Raw genomic sequence first — 16,556 nt, 5'->3', positions numbered from 1 at the left:
TGGAAATCAGCAAGGCCTTCAATTTCAGATTGGAAGGTCCTGCTACATGAACTTGTGGGAAAATGATCTATACTGGCAGGGTAACAGGTCTGTAAATTCTGTACTTCAAACATCATAGATTCTAACTCAGTAAAGTGCTCTGCATGCCCTAAAGCACAAAGTCCTACAGAGGAGTCTCACCGAGCATCTAGGGCAAAGAGAAAAGCAGATTTGTAATCCGGGATGCCAAAACCTACAGAGAATATTTGGGAGGATGAAATATAAAGTCCCATGTATGACAATTTCACATGGCGGTCACGCACCAACTTGCTTCTGTTGCCTTCCTCTTCCTGGAACATCACAGCAATGCCCCCCCACCCCCATGTTCCTCACAGCGCTGCCCAGGAGACCTTCCGGCCACCACAGAATGCTCTCAACCTCTGCTGTTCCACCTGGCAGCCAGCAGCTGCACATGGCTAGTGAGCATTTGAGATCTGGCTAGCGCAACTGAGGCACTGCTTTTAAGTTTTTATTCAATTGTCCTTAAGTTTAAATTTTAATAACCACACATGGCCAGTGGCTACTGTCCTGGAGGGAGGCAGCAATGTTGAGGTCCTGCACACCGCTGGGTTTGTGCATGAGAATTTACCTCTGCTGCTTTTCTGATGGACCCTGACTGGTTCTTGGAGTCTCAGTGGAAAAGGGCTCAGGAAAACCCCATCTCCTACAAAGCCACCTCTGACTTCCCAGGTCCAGCACTCCTATATTCCCACAATACTTTGTAAATACTTCCTACACTATCATCTTGCATTATTGTAATTACTCATTTGTCCATCTGCCTCACCTGAGCGCAAGAGTATTTTCCCTTCTCTGTATTCTAAACTTGCTTGGAATATATTATACCTAAAAATATTTGTATATAATTCCCTCTCAGCACTCATACCTATTTATTCACTAAGTTAACAGTAATACATAAACAGGTATCTCTCAGCAACTTATGATATTTGGTTGACCTTGGCTTTGATGACACCTTTTATTAAAATAACCTGGATACCGCTCTGAGCAGGCAAAATGGACAGATTATGATGAAGTATGTGTGCCTAACTGCCTAGGACAGGAGACTTACCTTTCCTTCACCCGTTTCCTGTTCCCTGACTAATTTCCCATATTTGGAGGGTTTTTTTTTTTTTTTCCTTCCTGACTCTTTAGAATACCTTTTTGTCATGCTTGCTGTTGCTCATGGTACTTGCTGACTTATGGCCATGATGGTTTTACCGATGGAAAATATTACATGAAGGATAAAATCAAGGACATCCAAGAATGAAGGAGTACTTTTTTGAGCTACTGAGTACTTTTTATCTCTTAGATAACAGTTACTGGCTAAATACTCTGTATTTAACTACTATACTAGGTTCTCTGGATATCTTACCCTCTGTTACAAGAAGACATTTTATCAGGAGATTGATAGAGGGATTTTAGGAGCTCCTAGAAAGGTCAGAGTAGCAAAGACAGCCATAAAACACTCCATAGGCACCTTCCCAGCTCAAACCTGCCTAGCCAGCAAGATACAGAACATGAGGCCTTGAATGCAGAGGAACAGATGCCAGGCCAGATCCCTGTGGACTAGATATATGGTGATGCCCCGAGGCACAGTTCCTGTGGCTGATGGCCGCAAGAGCCATCCACCCAGGGTCTTTTTCTGTCCTTACATAGCTCTCCTGCTTCTCCTGGGGTATGCGGCATCCAAAGATGTGGCCGGGTCTGCAGCGGGAACGCGGGTGGCGGGGGGGTGGGGGGGGGGCACAAAGTATACAGGGATGGGTGTCATCTGATCTGAAAATCAAACTCTAGACATTATCAAAAGTACATCAATGACGAGAAAAAACAATCATATTGTGATTTAGAGGCTGGAGATAAGCTACACTCACTTATCAGCTAGGCGTCTAATTCCCATCCACCTTACCCAAAGCACCTGTGACCTTTGTTCATGCTGTGCCTCAGTGAACCAGGGACCTTCAGGGTCAGTCACAAATTGCCAAAACTTGGAATTTTAAATCTCTAAATGCCATAATCTGTTTTATGCCAACTTCTCATTCTGAATACCCCCGGTTCCTGAGAGTGCTTCATATATTGCCATGGATACAAGCTATGAAGAAGGATACAGAACGTTTAAGACTGTAGGACACATGGTCTGTGAGCAACACTGATTTTATCCTTCTGGTAATATTTACAATCAGCCAAACCAACATGGTCGCAAGTAAACAAGTACCAGGAACAATAGCAGACATGACATAAGGATGTTCTAAAGTCATGAAGAACAACAACAACAACAACAAATCTCTAAATATGGGAACTTAGTGGAGGGATGGGAAAGGTAGATGAAGCAAAAGGTAAGTCCCTTTATCCTTTCCTGTTTCAGACAGGCAAACATACTTTATAGAACATACAGTAGGACAACCAAAGGTACTGGGTTACAAAAAAGTGAGTCATGGATAATTTTCCTACCACAGTGATATTAAATATTATGTGGTTCTGAAATTAGACTGTAATTTCCAAATGTGGTAAAATAAACTTAACAAGGCATTTCCATTTCTTAATTACAATGTTCCTCCCTTTGTAACAATTTTAACTCACATTTGAGCACATTTAACAATCAATAAAAATAGTACATAACAGTGGCAAGACTCCTTTAATCATGGCATCCGAAGGAAAAAAAAATCTGTACCCAGTTGAAAGACAGCACTGAGGCAGCGTAAGGAAAATAAACAAGTCACCGTGGCAACACAACTCTTTTGATAATTATTATGTCTCGTCTCATCAAACTGGAACAGACAACTGATAGGGACCTACTTCAAAAGGGGGCTTAATCCAGTATGGTTCTCCCACCCTACAAGACCTGTGGGCCTATGGAAAAGTCATGAGTCGCGTGCTTCAGCTGGGGTCCTGAACAGACAGCCTCAGGTCTGGGGGCCTTGAGGACTAGTTGAGTAGAGTTCCCTCTGAGACCACACAGTCTAACTCCTTGTTTCAGGGGCCAGCAAAGGGAGGTACAGAGCTTCTAGCGCTTTTCTCATGAACACAGATCACGCTGTGGCCTAGCGTGCAACAGGATGGTAGTTTCATGCCTCGCTGGGCCTCTTGCTGATAGACTACATCTGATGTTCCCTGCCCTTCCAGTGCTCCAAGTCCCAATGAAGAGAAAAGGCAAGTAAAATCCCTCTCTGTGTTGTGTGAGGAGTACTCTAATAGATGTGTGCTTAAGACCCTCTGCTATCCATTCCAATTTCCTTAGAACACTTAGGAATCACTAGTCTGATGATTCTGAGATCAAGCAGGACTACTGCAAATAAAATATTACTCCCTTGGTCAAAGTACCTCAACCTGGCTGTAGAAGCATATTAGGGAGCTGGATCATTACAGCGATTTAGCTTCTCATTTAATTCCGGTCTCCTTTTTTAATAGAGGAAATACAAATCATGACTTATTATTCATTAGTCAATAAAAAAGAACAACAAGAACATACTTTTCCCTCCGTGTCCTAGAAGGTCGTCCCCTAAACTTCAAATGCAATGCTGACAGTACGTACTACAGCTTTGGACATTCAGATGTGTTTGTCACCCATCACCGGGTGGCTGAATGCTAACACATGTAACTGTTACTGTACCTTGATTACAAAGCTAACAGTATGTGGTCAAGGTCAGAGATGCCGTGGCCATATTCTCAGCTAACTTACATTCCCTGCCTCTGAACTAACTGTAGTAAAACCAAACTGATGAGGATATTTAAATAAACTAACAAACTTCTCCAAGTAATGACGGCGATCCTAACACTTTGACATCTAAATGAACTGATAATGTAGACCCTACACACTTGCACAACTCCATATAATAGAATTCAATTTGCAAGCGCCCCAGGAGTAGTAAGAGTGTCTCCAGTGGAAGTATTCCTTTTCCAAGCACTTAAGAGCCTCCATTTGGGGACCAGATCTGCCATTTGTTGCCTGAGTGGGGGTGGGACCTTTGCTCTCACAGCCTCTGTTTCATTAGCTGAAAATGAAGGTCAAGGAACCTCCTTTGGGTGGTTGTAAAGGTTAAACCAGATGGTGGGAGTGGAAGCCTGAGGGTAGTAGCGGATGTCGGTCATCACCATTACCCAGCTTTCGATACAGGGACAATCAGCCCTAAATCATGTTTCCCCAACCTAGGTTCAGCAGAACTGGTGGGGCACTTCTGGCATTTGGTCCTGACCTAACAAAGCTTGATCTCAGCTTATGTTAAGACCAAGATGAACCCCTCATTATTTACATACTACTTACCCTGGTGGGAGCAATAAACTGCATTGAACTCCCACTCGAGGTAGTGCATTGAATCCTGCCATGGGTAAGAGAGAGCCACAGCTATGGCTCCCCCCCCTTCAGGTACTCACAATATAGCACAGCAGATCATAGGTAAGTAAGCAGCTGATACAAGCAAAGCACATACCACGGTACAAAGGCAAGTTATTTCTGGTGGTGATACTTTAAATAATTTACAGAAAAATTTTGTCCTTCTGGTGGTTAGAAGACTTCTTTAAATGAATAAAATATTTTAAAATTCAATCGGAGAACACTTAGCCAGTCCCTCATTTGGAAAACAATTCATTAAATGTACATTCATAATGAGAATATTTTCCTTGAGTGATTACAGTGAGGATTCAAAGAATCATATTTACCATTTTATTTTCAAGTTTATCTCCTATGTGGTAGAAACTTGAAAACCAATTAATCAATTTAGTGTCATTATCCAAATGCTTATATTTAAGGCACGTAAAAATTGCTCAAACAATCCACTGCTGAGGTTGGATTCACAGCAGGGAGCTATAACTAATAAGTGCTTATTTGAGAATGTAAAATTTATATATATATTATGCAAATACCTCTGTGACAGCCAAATTATGGGATCAGAGAGAGAAAAGAGAATGATGGTCAAAATGGAGGAAGCTGAGTTTTTTCCACGTTTACAGAGAATAAATATTGTGGTTATGCAATCTTATCGTGATGACGACGATGCAGAAGGCAGGTAACGAGGGTTGCAGCTGGCCATCCGCCCAGAGGTGCGAGGAAGCTTACTATTCTTTGCCGGCTGGCCGGATCCGGGCAGAGATGACACACAGGCTGGCTCCCCAGACCTCTGGGCACGGGAGCTTGAGTTAAGACACATAAAAAGGCATCCAAAAGGAACGGAAAGCGGAGTTACACATTCTGGGACTTATAAAGGGAATATGCTTCAGAGCTCCAACAGAGACCAAACTACCTCAAAGCACCCTCTCAGCATGGCTAGTCTTCATTTGATCTACTCCAAATTATGGGCCTTTACCTTCTGATAACTTCAGCTAAGTGTTCCTCAAGCACAGTCACTGGCACTGCTTATGATAAAGAGTTTGGATAAGGGAAGGGATGCCCCGCAGGAAAGCCACTTGATATATCCCCACTCACCTCTGCAGGGAGCATCTGCTTGGTGTTATATAAAGAGCGGCAGATTTTCAAGACCTCATTCCCGAGTGCCGCCTTGTTCTCCGCTGTACACCTGGTCAGCATCACCGTAGCTAGTCTCACCCATGGATTGCTGCTTATGCTGGTTCTGGGGGAGAAAAACATGAGGCATGAATGATTAATGTTGTAACAACTGGGGTGTGAAATGTTAAAAAAGAAAAGATAGGCCACCTTTAGTAGTAAAATGCCTTTGGGAAATTGTAATCATGATCCAGAAGATGTGGTCTTTCAAGTCCCTCTTGTAGGAAAGAGAACACTTTCCAGAGGGAAAAAAAAGAGCTTGCTGTGGCCTCCCCAAGTGCCCAGCGGGCCTCCCCAATAGGCCATGGGTGGGCACCCAGAACACAACAGGGGGCCCCCACACCATAGCATGTCAAGCTCACAGGCTGGCTCCCTGGCTTCCCACTTGGGTGACTCAGGGGAGTCACTTCAACACTCAGCTTAGACAGTTGGTGCTGGGGAATCCACTCAACCTCTCTGGGCCTCAGTTTTTTTCATTCTGAAAAAGCAATGTAATGTTCTCCTTGAAAAATTGCTTTATTCAGTGAATGATATTTGTCCATAGTGTAACTCAATAGCAGAAACATCTCATCATTTAGGACCTACATACTGGCTCTTGTTTCTCCTGGGATTAGGGCGAGGAATCTGGGGGCAGGGCAGGAGTGAAGGACAGTAAGGGCCATGCACTGCAGAGGTCAGCCTGGGAGCACATGCAAGCAGTATGGAGGCCACTGTGCTCTTCATACAGTTCTCTAATTGCTTTCTGGTTCCCTTCTCTGGATGTAACTTCATACAAACATCACGATTTAATTTGTCAAGAGACAAATTAAAGATACATTCATTCCATGGGCCCAGGAACACGTTACGGATTTTACTTACAGTGTTTTAAAATAATTGTACTATTTGTAAAGAGTCTGTTGTCTTAGTAGCACAGCTCTAGGCTCTAGACACTGAACACCCAAGGGTGGTTCTTCCCTTGAAAGGATTTCATTCCTTGGCCCCTAAGGAAAATGACTCACAGTACTAGCCTTCAGTGAAACCTGTGTCTCAGCTCAAACTAACACCGTGTGAGGACAAATACTGCTTATTTCAAGCTAGGAACAAAGCTCTGTTGAGGGTCTGGTGGGCTGGGGAGTCTTCTGAACTCCTCTCTCCTGGATTTCCACTAAGGGCCACTTCACTGTGTCGACAATTATCAAAACGTATTTTTCACTGGTCAGTTTTAATACACTGGATGAGAATTATAAATCCCCCATAAGTACGAATCTATTATGCTTTCCTGCATTTTCCTACCAATTAAACTAAACACCCAAGTTGGTTCTAGTAAATTAATAGTCATGTAGATCAAGCAAATTTCTTAGCTTCTAACTTTATTGTGTTAACTGGCAATGTTCAGTCGTTATCACTCAATCCTTCCCTTCCTCTCCCTCCTGCCTTTCTCGCTCTTTCTCTTTCTCTCCTCCCTCCCCGATGGAGGTGGTTTATTCTGGAGGCACTTAAGTCATACACTGGATTACCTGCCAACCAAAAAAAAAAAAAAAAAAAAAATGAACTTAAAGGTACTTTTAAGAACCTATTTCTGAAGTGTCTCATCATTCAGTGTCTTGTGGTTAAACACCAATTTGGGCCAGGAAAAAAGCCAAAACAGACAACTTTATTTGACTTATCCTCAGGTCCTGTCTTGGATGGAGACATGGCTGGTAAGAGCGGTTTAAGCAGACCAGTAATGCTTTGTTTCTAATAATTTTATAAAGGAGGTTTTTTAAAATACAAGTTAGCAATTTACAAATTTCACTTCATTGTGGCTACAAAAGAAAAAATCCACCTTTAAAAACTAAGATTTTTAAAAACCTACAAATGCATTAAATGTTTAAAATGTAATAAATGTCTTAAGTGAAACTGATTTTACTTCTGGTGGGTAAGCACGTGTTTTGAAATGGTCATTGTTCTAAAAGTACCAGGAGCTGTAAAACCACTAAACTAATCTGCTAGAGGGGGCTGTATATTGATTTTGAAAAATTCTCTTTAGACAGAGAGTTCCATTTTGAGTGAAGAAATCTACAATGCAACCCTAATCATTTGCTTAAAAAGCAAAGTACTCCCGACAACCTAATTAGTGGGTCCCGCATCTACTGCACATTATTATCACGAATAGGAGCTGGGTAGAAACCGATTTCCAGGCCCCACAGAGAGATCTAGACTCAGCAAGCCAAGTATGGGATAGTGCTTTTAACAAGCACCCATACGACTCAAGGCAGCTCTGCCAAGACAGCGGGGCCCAAATGGCAATGCTGCTTCAATGCAGTGTCACATCATGGAAAACTGAAGGCTATGATGGGAGAGCCTGTACTGCAGAGCTTCAAATAGTGCAGGCAAGAATCTAATCTTAAAAGCTACATATCTGCATGGCATCTATGCTACAAATGAAAGCGATCTAAGACACTTGGTTGGACCCAAAACAAAAACTCCTTGGTTTGCTTCAGAAATTCCTAAAGGTTTCATCCTAGGGTTAAGGTAAAGAGTCTTCATTAGATGTTCTCTAGGAGTCCTTTCCACACTGCTCGTAAAATAATTTATCTTCAGGAAGAGCTCCTTCTTTAACTTCTGAGGCACAGAGATGTGCACTGGCCTAGGCAGCATTGGCGGCTGAGCGCGGCAGTATGAGATGGGTTATGGAGCAAGCAGGCGTTTGGAACAGGGGCACGGGTGCTCCAATTTACTGCCAACAAGGAGCAGCAGTTCATGACAGATAGCATATGTGCTCAGAGGAAAGCTGGCCACCTCTTCCAAAGGAATCCTTGGCTGACAGCACAGGGATGGCCTGACCACTGCGTGCAGCCACGAGTGGCAGCTGTGAGCTCAGCATGACATGGAGGGTGCACGGGCTGTGAAGGTGGCCAGTCGCTGGTGAGAGCCCTGCCTCCTCCATGTCCCAGCCATGTGTTGCTAGAAGTCCTTTACTTTTTGAGTTTCCATTCTCTGTTCTATAAAATTAGACAACACTGCCTTCTGGGTAGGTTTACTGAGTGAATTGATAATATATGTAAATTGTGCATAATACCGCGTGTCCTCAATAAATGGAAATTATCAATTTATTCCATATGGATTCTCAAGTTAGCGCTGCAAGCTGTGTTAAAAGAGACTCAAACATTTTCTGGTGAAAATACTGGAACGAAATTATTTTGTCGACATTATAAATCAGATGTTATTTTTTTTAAGATTTTATTTATTCATCTGAGAGCGAGACAGAGTAAGAGAGAGAGAGAGAGAGAGAGAGAGAGAACATGAGCAGAGGGAGAGGGAGAAGCAAACTCCCTGCTGAGCACAGAGCCCACCCAGTGCCCCTAAATCAGACATTTTTATTAAGCATGATCTGATATTTTCAGATAAAATATGTGTGTAGGAGCAAGGAGAAATGGAAAGAAACTGCAATACTTCAAATAAACAATTTTTATTTCCTCTAAAGGCTAATGTTGATTTTATATATTTCTTTTCATTGGCTCCTTTTGAAGGTACTGAATTTTTAAAACTAAAGAGCAGACAAAAGAAATCTAATTTGATGTTAACACTTACACGGAATCATGTCTCATAGGCGGCCAAGCTTGCAAGAGCAAAACCAAGTGCTGAAATTCTACTTCCTGGTGGCTGGACTCTAGAAGTTCCACAAAGAGAGAATAGCGGTTCTCTTCATTCTCAATGTCAGCTATGTCTACCTAGAAATGGAAATACACACTTGATGCTCGTGGCAAAGGCTATTTAACTGGTCTATAGAAGAATTCAAATTTGAGGATTTTGATTAAACACTCTCCAAAATTTTTCCAATGTGTTGAGAGGTAAGATTCAACACTTCCACCCCTCTAAAACAAAACAAAACAAAAAACAAAAAACTTCGTAACACCGAGGCCTTATTCAATATCAAACACTTGTTAAAAAATTGTTTACAAAGAAGAAATCACAGGAATATTCTTAATGTTCTTTATGAAAATAAATTCAAACAAGTAGAAGGTTGGCTTTTTAGTACATGTTATGTTAAAATACAGAATTATTGTATATGAAATCATAGTAGTTAATCATACTTTTTCATTAGCCAAAGTTTTTGTTTAAATTATCCTAAATGCATTTCTACTTTTCATTTTAACATTATTATTGCTAAGTCTTCATGTTGTCTAGAAAATATCAGAAAGGGAGACAGAACGTAAAGACTGCTAACTCTGGGAAACGAACTAGGGGTGTTGGAAGGGGAGGAGGGCGGGGGGTGGGAGTGAATGGGTGACGGGCACTGGGGGTTATTCTGTATGTTAGTAAATTGAACACCAATAAAATAAATAAATAAATAAATAAATAAAGAAAGAAAGAAAGAAAGAAAGAAAGAAAGAAAGAAAGAAAGAAAGAAAGAAAATTTCTCTACTTTGAAATTAAAGATTGATGAAAGCGCATTTGTCATTGGATTTTTGTTATACATCAAAATAAAGTAAAATATCCTTTATTCACATCTCCGTGTCTAACACAGAATAAGTTTTGATAAAAAAACACTAATTCATCCGCTCATTGCATAACTGAATGGTACTTTCTTTACATCAAGGAAGACCTGAAACAAATCACATCTCCGACATCTCTGTGGATGAAAATGTTTGCTATGTTAAGTTAGAAAGCAGTTTTAAATACAAAAGCAAGCCAACAGCTGGTTTTCCTGTTCCCTAGCCTCTCCTAACACAGATTCTCTACATTTGGGGCCCTAAGCCTCAGATGATGACAGATACCTTGAAAGGATAATGAAAATGGATGGTTACCTATACATTTGTTAAACTGTCTGTACAAATGCAGGTTTCCAAAGCATTTAATTTAATGGTCATTCTGGCTCCAATCCCAAGTAGCCACCTGAAAAAGTCATACCATGAAGTCTGCCTTTGCACAACAGTTGATATGCACCATGAAATGAGTGGTAATCCAAGTCCTGCTCACAAGGCAACCTGACAGATCCTTCAAAACCAGCCTGAAAGCCCCATGTCATTCTTCCGTGGACTAATAACCCAAGAGCCTCTTACAGTTTTTGAAATAATTTCAAAATTCAGGAAGAGTTCACCTCTGCAACCGTTTTGGTGGAGAACAGCACAGGTGTTATTAACCTCCCTTTACAGATGAGCAAACAGGCTTATCTGTCCTGGTAACATGGCCAGCAAGTGGCAGAGCCGATATGTAATTATAATCAGATCAGGATGCTCTGAAACTAGACAAGCTCTGAATTATTTAAATAGGTGATCTAATTGGGAGTTTGGCAATATGTTCTTGCCTATTTATAAAGAAATGTTAAAAAAAAAAAAAAAAACCCTCAAACTTAAGACATCCACCTGTTTTGACCTGACTCCTGCCTTCACCTCCTCTCCAGGCTCAGGCGCCCTGCGTCCATCGTGCATACTTCCACCTCGGGAACTTTGATCTGTTTTCTCTGCCAGGCACATTCTTTCTACAGATAGCTGTAGGGCTCATTCGCTTATTTCCTTCAAATTTCTCAAATGTCATCTCATCAGAGAATGTGCTGCATAACTGCCCACCTTGGGTTGCATTCCCCTACACCATCTGTCTCCCTCACACCTCGGTTTATTTTCCTTTTTAGCATTTACAAGTATGAGACATATTACATATGTATTTGCTTACTGTCTTTCTTCTTCCATAAGAATGGAAGCTCCTTGAAAAGTTTTTTGTTCACTGGTTTATCCTTACTACATAAAATAATGCCTGACAGACAGTAGATGCACAGCACTTACAGAGTGTATGAACTGATGGACATACAAATGAATAAATGAAGATAATCCACCATTTGTAAAATATTGTAGCATGGAACAGTGATATTAAATATTTGTGGAGTGACCATAAAGTTTTGACTTTTTTTTATTGGAGATAGACGTGAGGCTTATAAAGAAGATGCGATCGAGAAGGAAATCACTAAAAAAGACCCCGAAGGAGGCCTGTTTATTGACATTATGTCTCAACCAATAATGCTTTGTGTGTAGCTGTGTGACTTCAGTACAGTCCCACTCTGCATCTCATTTCCCTCATCTGATATGTGGGATCCAAGAATCTCCAGAGTCTCAGAAGTTCTCAGGAGATGCCTGATGGTCTGCAGCAGGGAAAAAGGGTTGGAAAATGGTTGCTCTCTTCTGATTTAAAATCCAAGTTTTTATAGTTTATTTGAAGAAAGGGCTTTGTGTTTTGAAAATATCTAAAAACAACTGAATGATAGGTCTGTAATGTTGCTAGCAGTGTCAATACTCTACTTGCTATAATTAACTCTTGCATAATTAATAACAAGTAGTTTCTCCTTTACATGGATTGTACTTAACACATACCATGAAAAGGAAAAGATAAGGAAAAAAGTGATTGTTTTCAGTATCATTTGGATTTCTTTCTTTTCAAAAACTGTAACAGCTTGTCAATTTTTAGGACATGAAACGTATCCTAAGGGAGAGAAAGATCTTTAAAAAACCTATAAATTAAACCTTTATATGTTTGTTTTTAAATTATTGTGCCAATAACAGTTTCCATTTTTAAAATGTGTTTAGCAATAAATTTCTTTGTATAACACCTTCTTCATGTATACACAGACTTTTTTTTTTTTCAGATTTTATTTATTTATTCATGAGAGTCACAGAGAGACAGGCAGCAACATAGGCAGAGGGAGAAGCAGGCTCCCTGTGGGGAATCTGATGCGGGACTTGATCCCAGGATCCCGGGATCATGACTTGAGCCAAATGCAGAGCCTCCACCATGGAGCCACAGACTTTTTAAAAGTGTATCTTTATCAGGAAATACTTTCTTCTGAAACTTCATTAACCATTTTAAGTATTATAAAACTTACTTTTTAGACTACTGACCTCATATTTAAAATAGAAATTTAAACAAGTATCCATTTTGGGTAGGCACACCTGTACACTCCCTCTCCATCTAAAGGGTTTCAAATGTTTAAGTTGTTCAGCTCTTAAGAAAGCAATTTTAAATTCTTTACCAATATTGCTGTAGAAGCCTCACCTTACATTAAGAGGAGAAAAATGGACCTGAAAATGGACTTGAGTATGTGTTTTTTAACCCATGAGACAGAATATACTTTGCTGGATAATCATTATATACTTTGATATACAAGTGCTAATTTAGGATTTGTGTCTACATATTAAAATATCTAAATTTATCTAAATTCACCAAGATAACGTAAGCTCATCCTGTTCAACGTATTCTAAAAGGTTCTAAGAATAAAATTAGAGGGTGCCTGTGTGGCTCAGTGGTTGAGTGCCTGTCTTGGGCTCAGTTGTGATCCTGGGGTCCTGGAATCGAGTCCCGCATCAGGTTCCCTGCAGGGAGCCTGCTTCTCCCTCTGCCTATATCTCTACCTCTCGCTCTGTGTCACTCATGAATAAATAAAATCTTTAATAAACAAATAAATAAATAATAAAATCAGGTAACCAAGACTCAAAATGAATTTTTGCATGAAGATAAACATATGCAAAGGACTTCCAGCCTGAACAAAATGGCTCTGACCCTATTTTTCCCAACTCCTCCCTACTAAGCACAACTATAAACTTTGGAAATAATGAGACAACCAAAGAACTCTTAAAGGTGGAAAAAAAATAAAAAACTAACTAGCTCGGGGCCTCAAGAGTGCAGGAACAACATATGCACAGTGTCTGGTATCCCCTCATACAATAGAAGGATCCTGAGACTCAGCATGTTCTGACTCCCGACTGAAAAATACAAGACAACCCAGGTAAGGTCATCTCTCATCAGAGTTCCAGAAGGAAGGGAGAAAGAAGGTGGAGTTTAGAGAGTATTTTAGGAAATAACATTTCAAAGCTTGCCAAAATTGGTAGAAGATATTAATCTACAGATTCAAGAAGCTGAGCTAACCCCAAACAGGGTAAGCCCAAAGAAATCTATGCCCAGAAACATCATAATTAAACTCTTGAAAACTAAATTTAGACACATAAAAAAATATTGAAAGTGGCCAGAGAGAACAATACATTACTTATAGAGAGAAGAAAAATTTTAATAACAGGGCATTGCTTATCTGAAACCATTGCTTATCTGAAACCACAAAAGCCAGAAAGAAGTGGCACAATATTTTTCAAGTGTTAAAAGAACTGTCAACTATAAATTCCATATACAGTAAAACTATCCTTTAGAAAAAAAAGGGTAAATGAAACATTCTCAGGTAAGGAAAACCAAAAGAATCTGTCATTAACAGCCTTCATCTTAAAGACTGGCTAAAGAAACTTCTTCAAACAGAAAGGACACGCATTTTGGCCCAATATATTTTCATATCACAACTAGTAATGCTACTCATTCATGGCTACAAAAATTAATCTAAAGTTGAAGAAAATCGCAATGTTATAAATCTGACAAATTATCTGAAAACAATTAAAGAGGAAAAGTATTGTTTTGAATCAATAAAAGCAAAAGCAACAGGTCTGAGAGGCCTACAGAAGTTGTGGGAGCATCAGATCAGTATTAATACCATGGGAATTTAAGTTCCCTAAAATATCTGAAAACAAGGTGCTGGCTGAACATGAATGCAGACCTAGGAAAGAATCAGATTCTCTCTTCCAGAAAGTGCACAGTTCATATTAAAATATGCACTGCCAGCATCTAAATATGCTTCAGGCAACTGTGAGGAGTACAGAGAACTGACCTATGTGCCTAAACAGCTACAAAATGAAATGACCAGAGAACATATTTTAGCTTTGAGGAAGAACAAACTATGGGTGGCTGGGCAAAAGCTTCAACACACCTCACTAAGGAGACTGTAAAGTAATGATAAAAAGCCATTTGATTAAGGAACGCCTGAGTGGCTCAGTGGTTGAGCATCTGCCTTTAGCTCAGGGAGTGATCTTAGGGTCCTGGGATCGAGTCCCACATCCGGCTCCCCACAGGGAGCCTGCTTCTCTCTCTCTCTGCCTATGTCCTTGCCTCTCTCTGTGTGTCTATCGTGAATACATAAAATCTTTAAAAAAAAAAAAAAAAGCCATTTGATTAAATATGCAGCTTTCAAAATAATGCTGATAAAATCAAAGCAACATGAAAGACATTATACTTTGGAGACATTACTGGACCTTTCTGAGGCTTAACTGCCTCTTCTGTAAGACGAAGATAACACATATCACATGATAGTTGTGATTATTAAATAAGACAATGTGAATAAGATAGCCAGCAAAGTGACTGGCACGTGGTAGGGACGTAATAAATGATGGGTATTTTTATGTTACAGCTACATATAAAAAGCAGAAAGCTGGATGTGTGTTGTGATTTCTTCTAGTAAGAATTAGGTCTATAGATTAGACAAGGCAGAAAAAGAACACAAAACAATGGCTGTTTTAGGATAATGGAATCATGGGTTAACGTTCATCTCTTTTAAAAATCTCATTTATTTGTACAACACACGATTTGGAATGGCTCCGTGGCATGCCTTCTAGAGATGAGTGAAAATAATTAGCAATTTCTCCCAAGTTTTTCTTCTACGTTTTGTTTGATTCTACCCTTTTCTCCAGTGAAAGAGAATATACGCCTCTCTCTCTCTCTCTCTCCCCCAGGGAGTGGGGGAGGGAGTAAAAATGCCCAATATTTTACAGGCACCCTACAAGTTAGGGACGATTCCACCCAGACACCTCTAACTAATGTCACAGGATTTTAAAGGGCAATATTCAAATGTGACTCGAACATAAAGATATCTCTCTCTCGTCTCTGAAAGCGATGCTTCTGTCCTCATTGAATTAGGGGACTTCGGCCCTTGGTACAAGTTAATCTGTCAAGTAGCTGCAGCCTCCTTATCAGACAGAGTCACTGTCCTTGAAGAAATGGACTGAGTCACCTATTCCCAGATGAAAACAGCTTTAACCTGAAATTTCTCTGTGGCCCGCTGAGAGTGAACAGGGCTCCCTGAAACTGAGGCGCCCTCCTGAAATCCCAGAGGCACTGGCGATGTGGCTTATTTTCCCTTCAGGTATTTGTGAATATGAAATAGGTATTAGTGCACATAAACATATTTCACGAGTGGAAAACAATTACCATCATGCAGAGGATTACTCTTGATGTAGTAAAATTAATCACCATATTTCTACCTTCCACAGGAGCTGGTCAGTGGCTATACTGCCTCTATGATTTAGGCAATTTTGGGGGTAAATCTGAAATTCCCTCCAAACAAAAAGTGGAAAGAAAAAAAGAGAGGAAGTCATCCCCAGCTACCCCATATTCTCACCACTCGCCAACATCCAAATGCTGGAATGTTTCCTGCCTCTTCTCCCGTCGAACTGCAACTTTTCTAATTCTTAAAAGGAATGAGGAGACAGCACTGCTATAGGAGAGGTTAGGAGTGTGACCAGTGTGGTTGCTGAGGTTCTCGGGCCTGTGGGCGTGAGGCCCTGGATGTGACTGTCCCGCCACAAAAAAAGCCCCTGTGGGTCCTGGGCTGACCTGACCCCGGGAGGAGTGTCCCCTGGGATGGAGGAAGCAGTCCTGCCCAGTGACGTGTACTAAACCCAGGCGTGTGTCCAAGGAGGAGGTCGCTGTGACCTAGGCCAAATACAAGGCTATGAAGAAGTGAAGGGGTAAGCAGAGCCTCCCTATCTCACCCCACAGCCCCCACTCCCCAAACGCGTTTAGATTTTAAACACAGCCCTGAACTTAGTGCCTTCCTCCACAAAACTGGTTTGTCCTCTGCTCTTTCCTGGTGCCGCTTCGTCCTTAGCGACTTGAGCAAACATCAGAGGGACACTGGCTGTTTCTTGTCCCCCCACATCTAAGCAGTCCCTGGGGCCCCTGGTAATAACATCTTCAGCTTTCTTTACCCTCCTCTATCTTCACAGCTGGTACCAGCTTCAGGGCCAAGTTCGGGGAACTTGACTGCTGCCTCTGTCCCCTGCCCGGTACCTCTCCTGCCCACTGTCCAGGCAGAGGTCGGAGGGGTTCTCCTAAAACACACGTCTGATCATGCAGTTTCTCAGGCATCCCCCTTCCTTGTGGGCTTAGCACCGTCAAAGTGAAACCTGCGCAGCACGGCAGAAGG

At 41.0% G+C, this 16,556-nt stretch overlaps 1 protein-coding gene across 1 annotated transcript in view; it reads right to left on the bottom strand.

Moving 5' to 3' along the window:
* The window catches only part of NBAS (NBAS subunit of NRZ tethering complex), a 317,777-nt gene that overhangs the window by 11,905 nt on the left and 289,316 nt on the right, over positions 1-16,556 (bottom strand). Inside the window, exons 49-50 of the mRNA XM_077844072.1 lie at positions 9,083-9,222; positions 5,453-5,597 (exon numbers count right to left, since the gene is read on the bottom strand). Of these exons, the coding sequence (XP_077700198.1) occupies positions 5,453-5,597; positions 9,083-9,222 (285 nt within the window). The remainder of the gene's footprint in view (positions 1-5,452; positions 5,598-9,082; positions 9,223-16,556) is intronic.

This window comes from Canis aureus, chromosome 12, assembly GCF_053574225.1.
Source record: "Canis aureus isolate CA01 chromosome 12, VMU_Caureus_v.1.0, whole genome shotgun sequence".
NCBI classification, from domain to species: domain Eukaryota; kingdom Metazoa; phylum Chordata; class Mammalia; order Carnivora; family Canidae; genus Canis; species Canis aureus.
The sequence above is the reverse complement of the archived record's forward strand: the minus strand, read 5'-3'. Positions and strand labels throughout refer to the sequence as shown.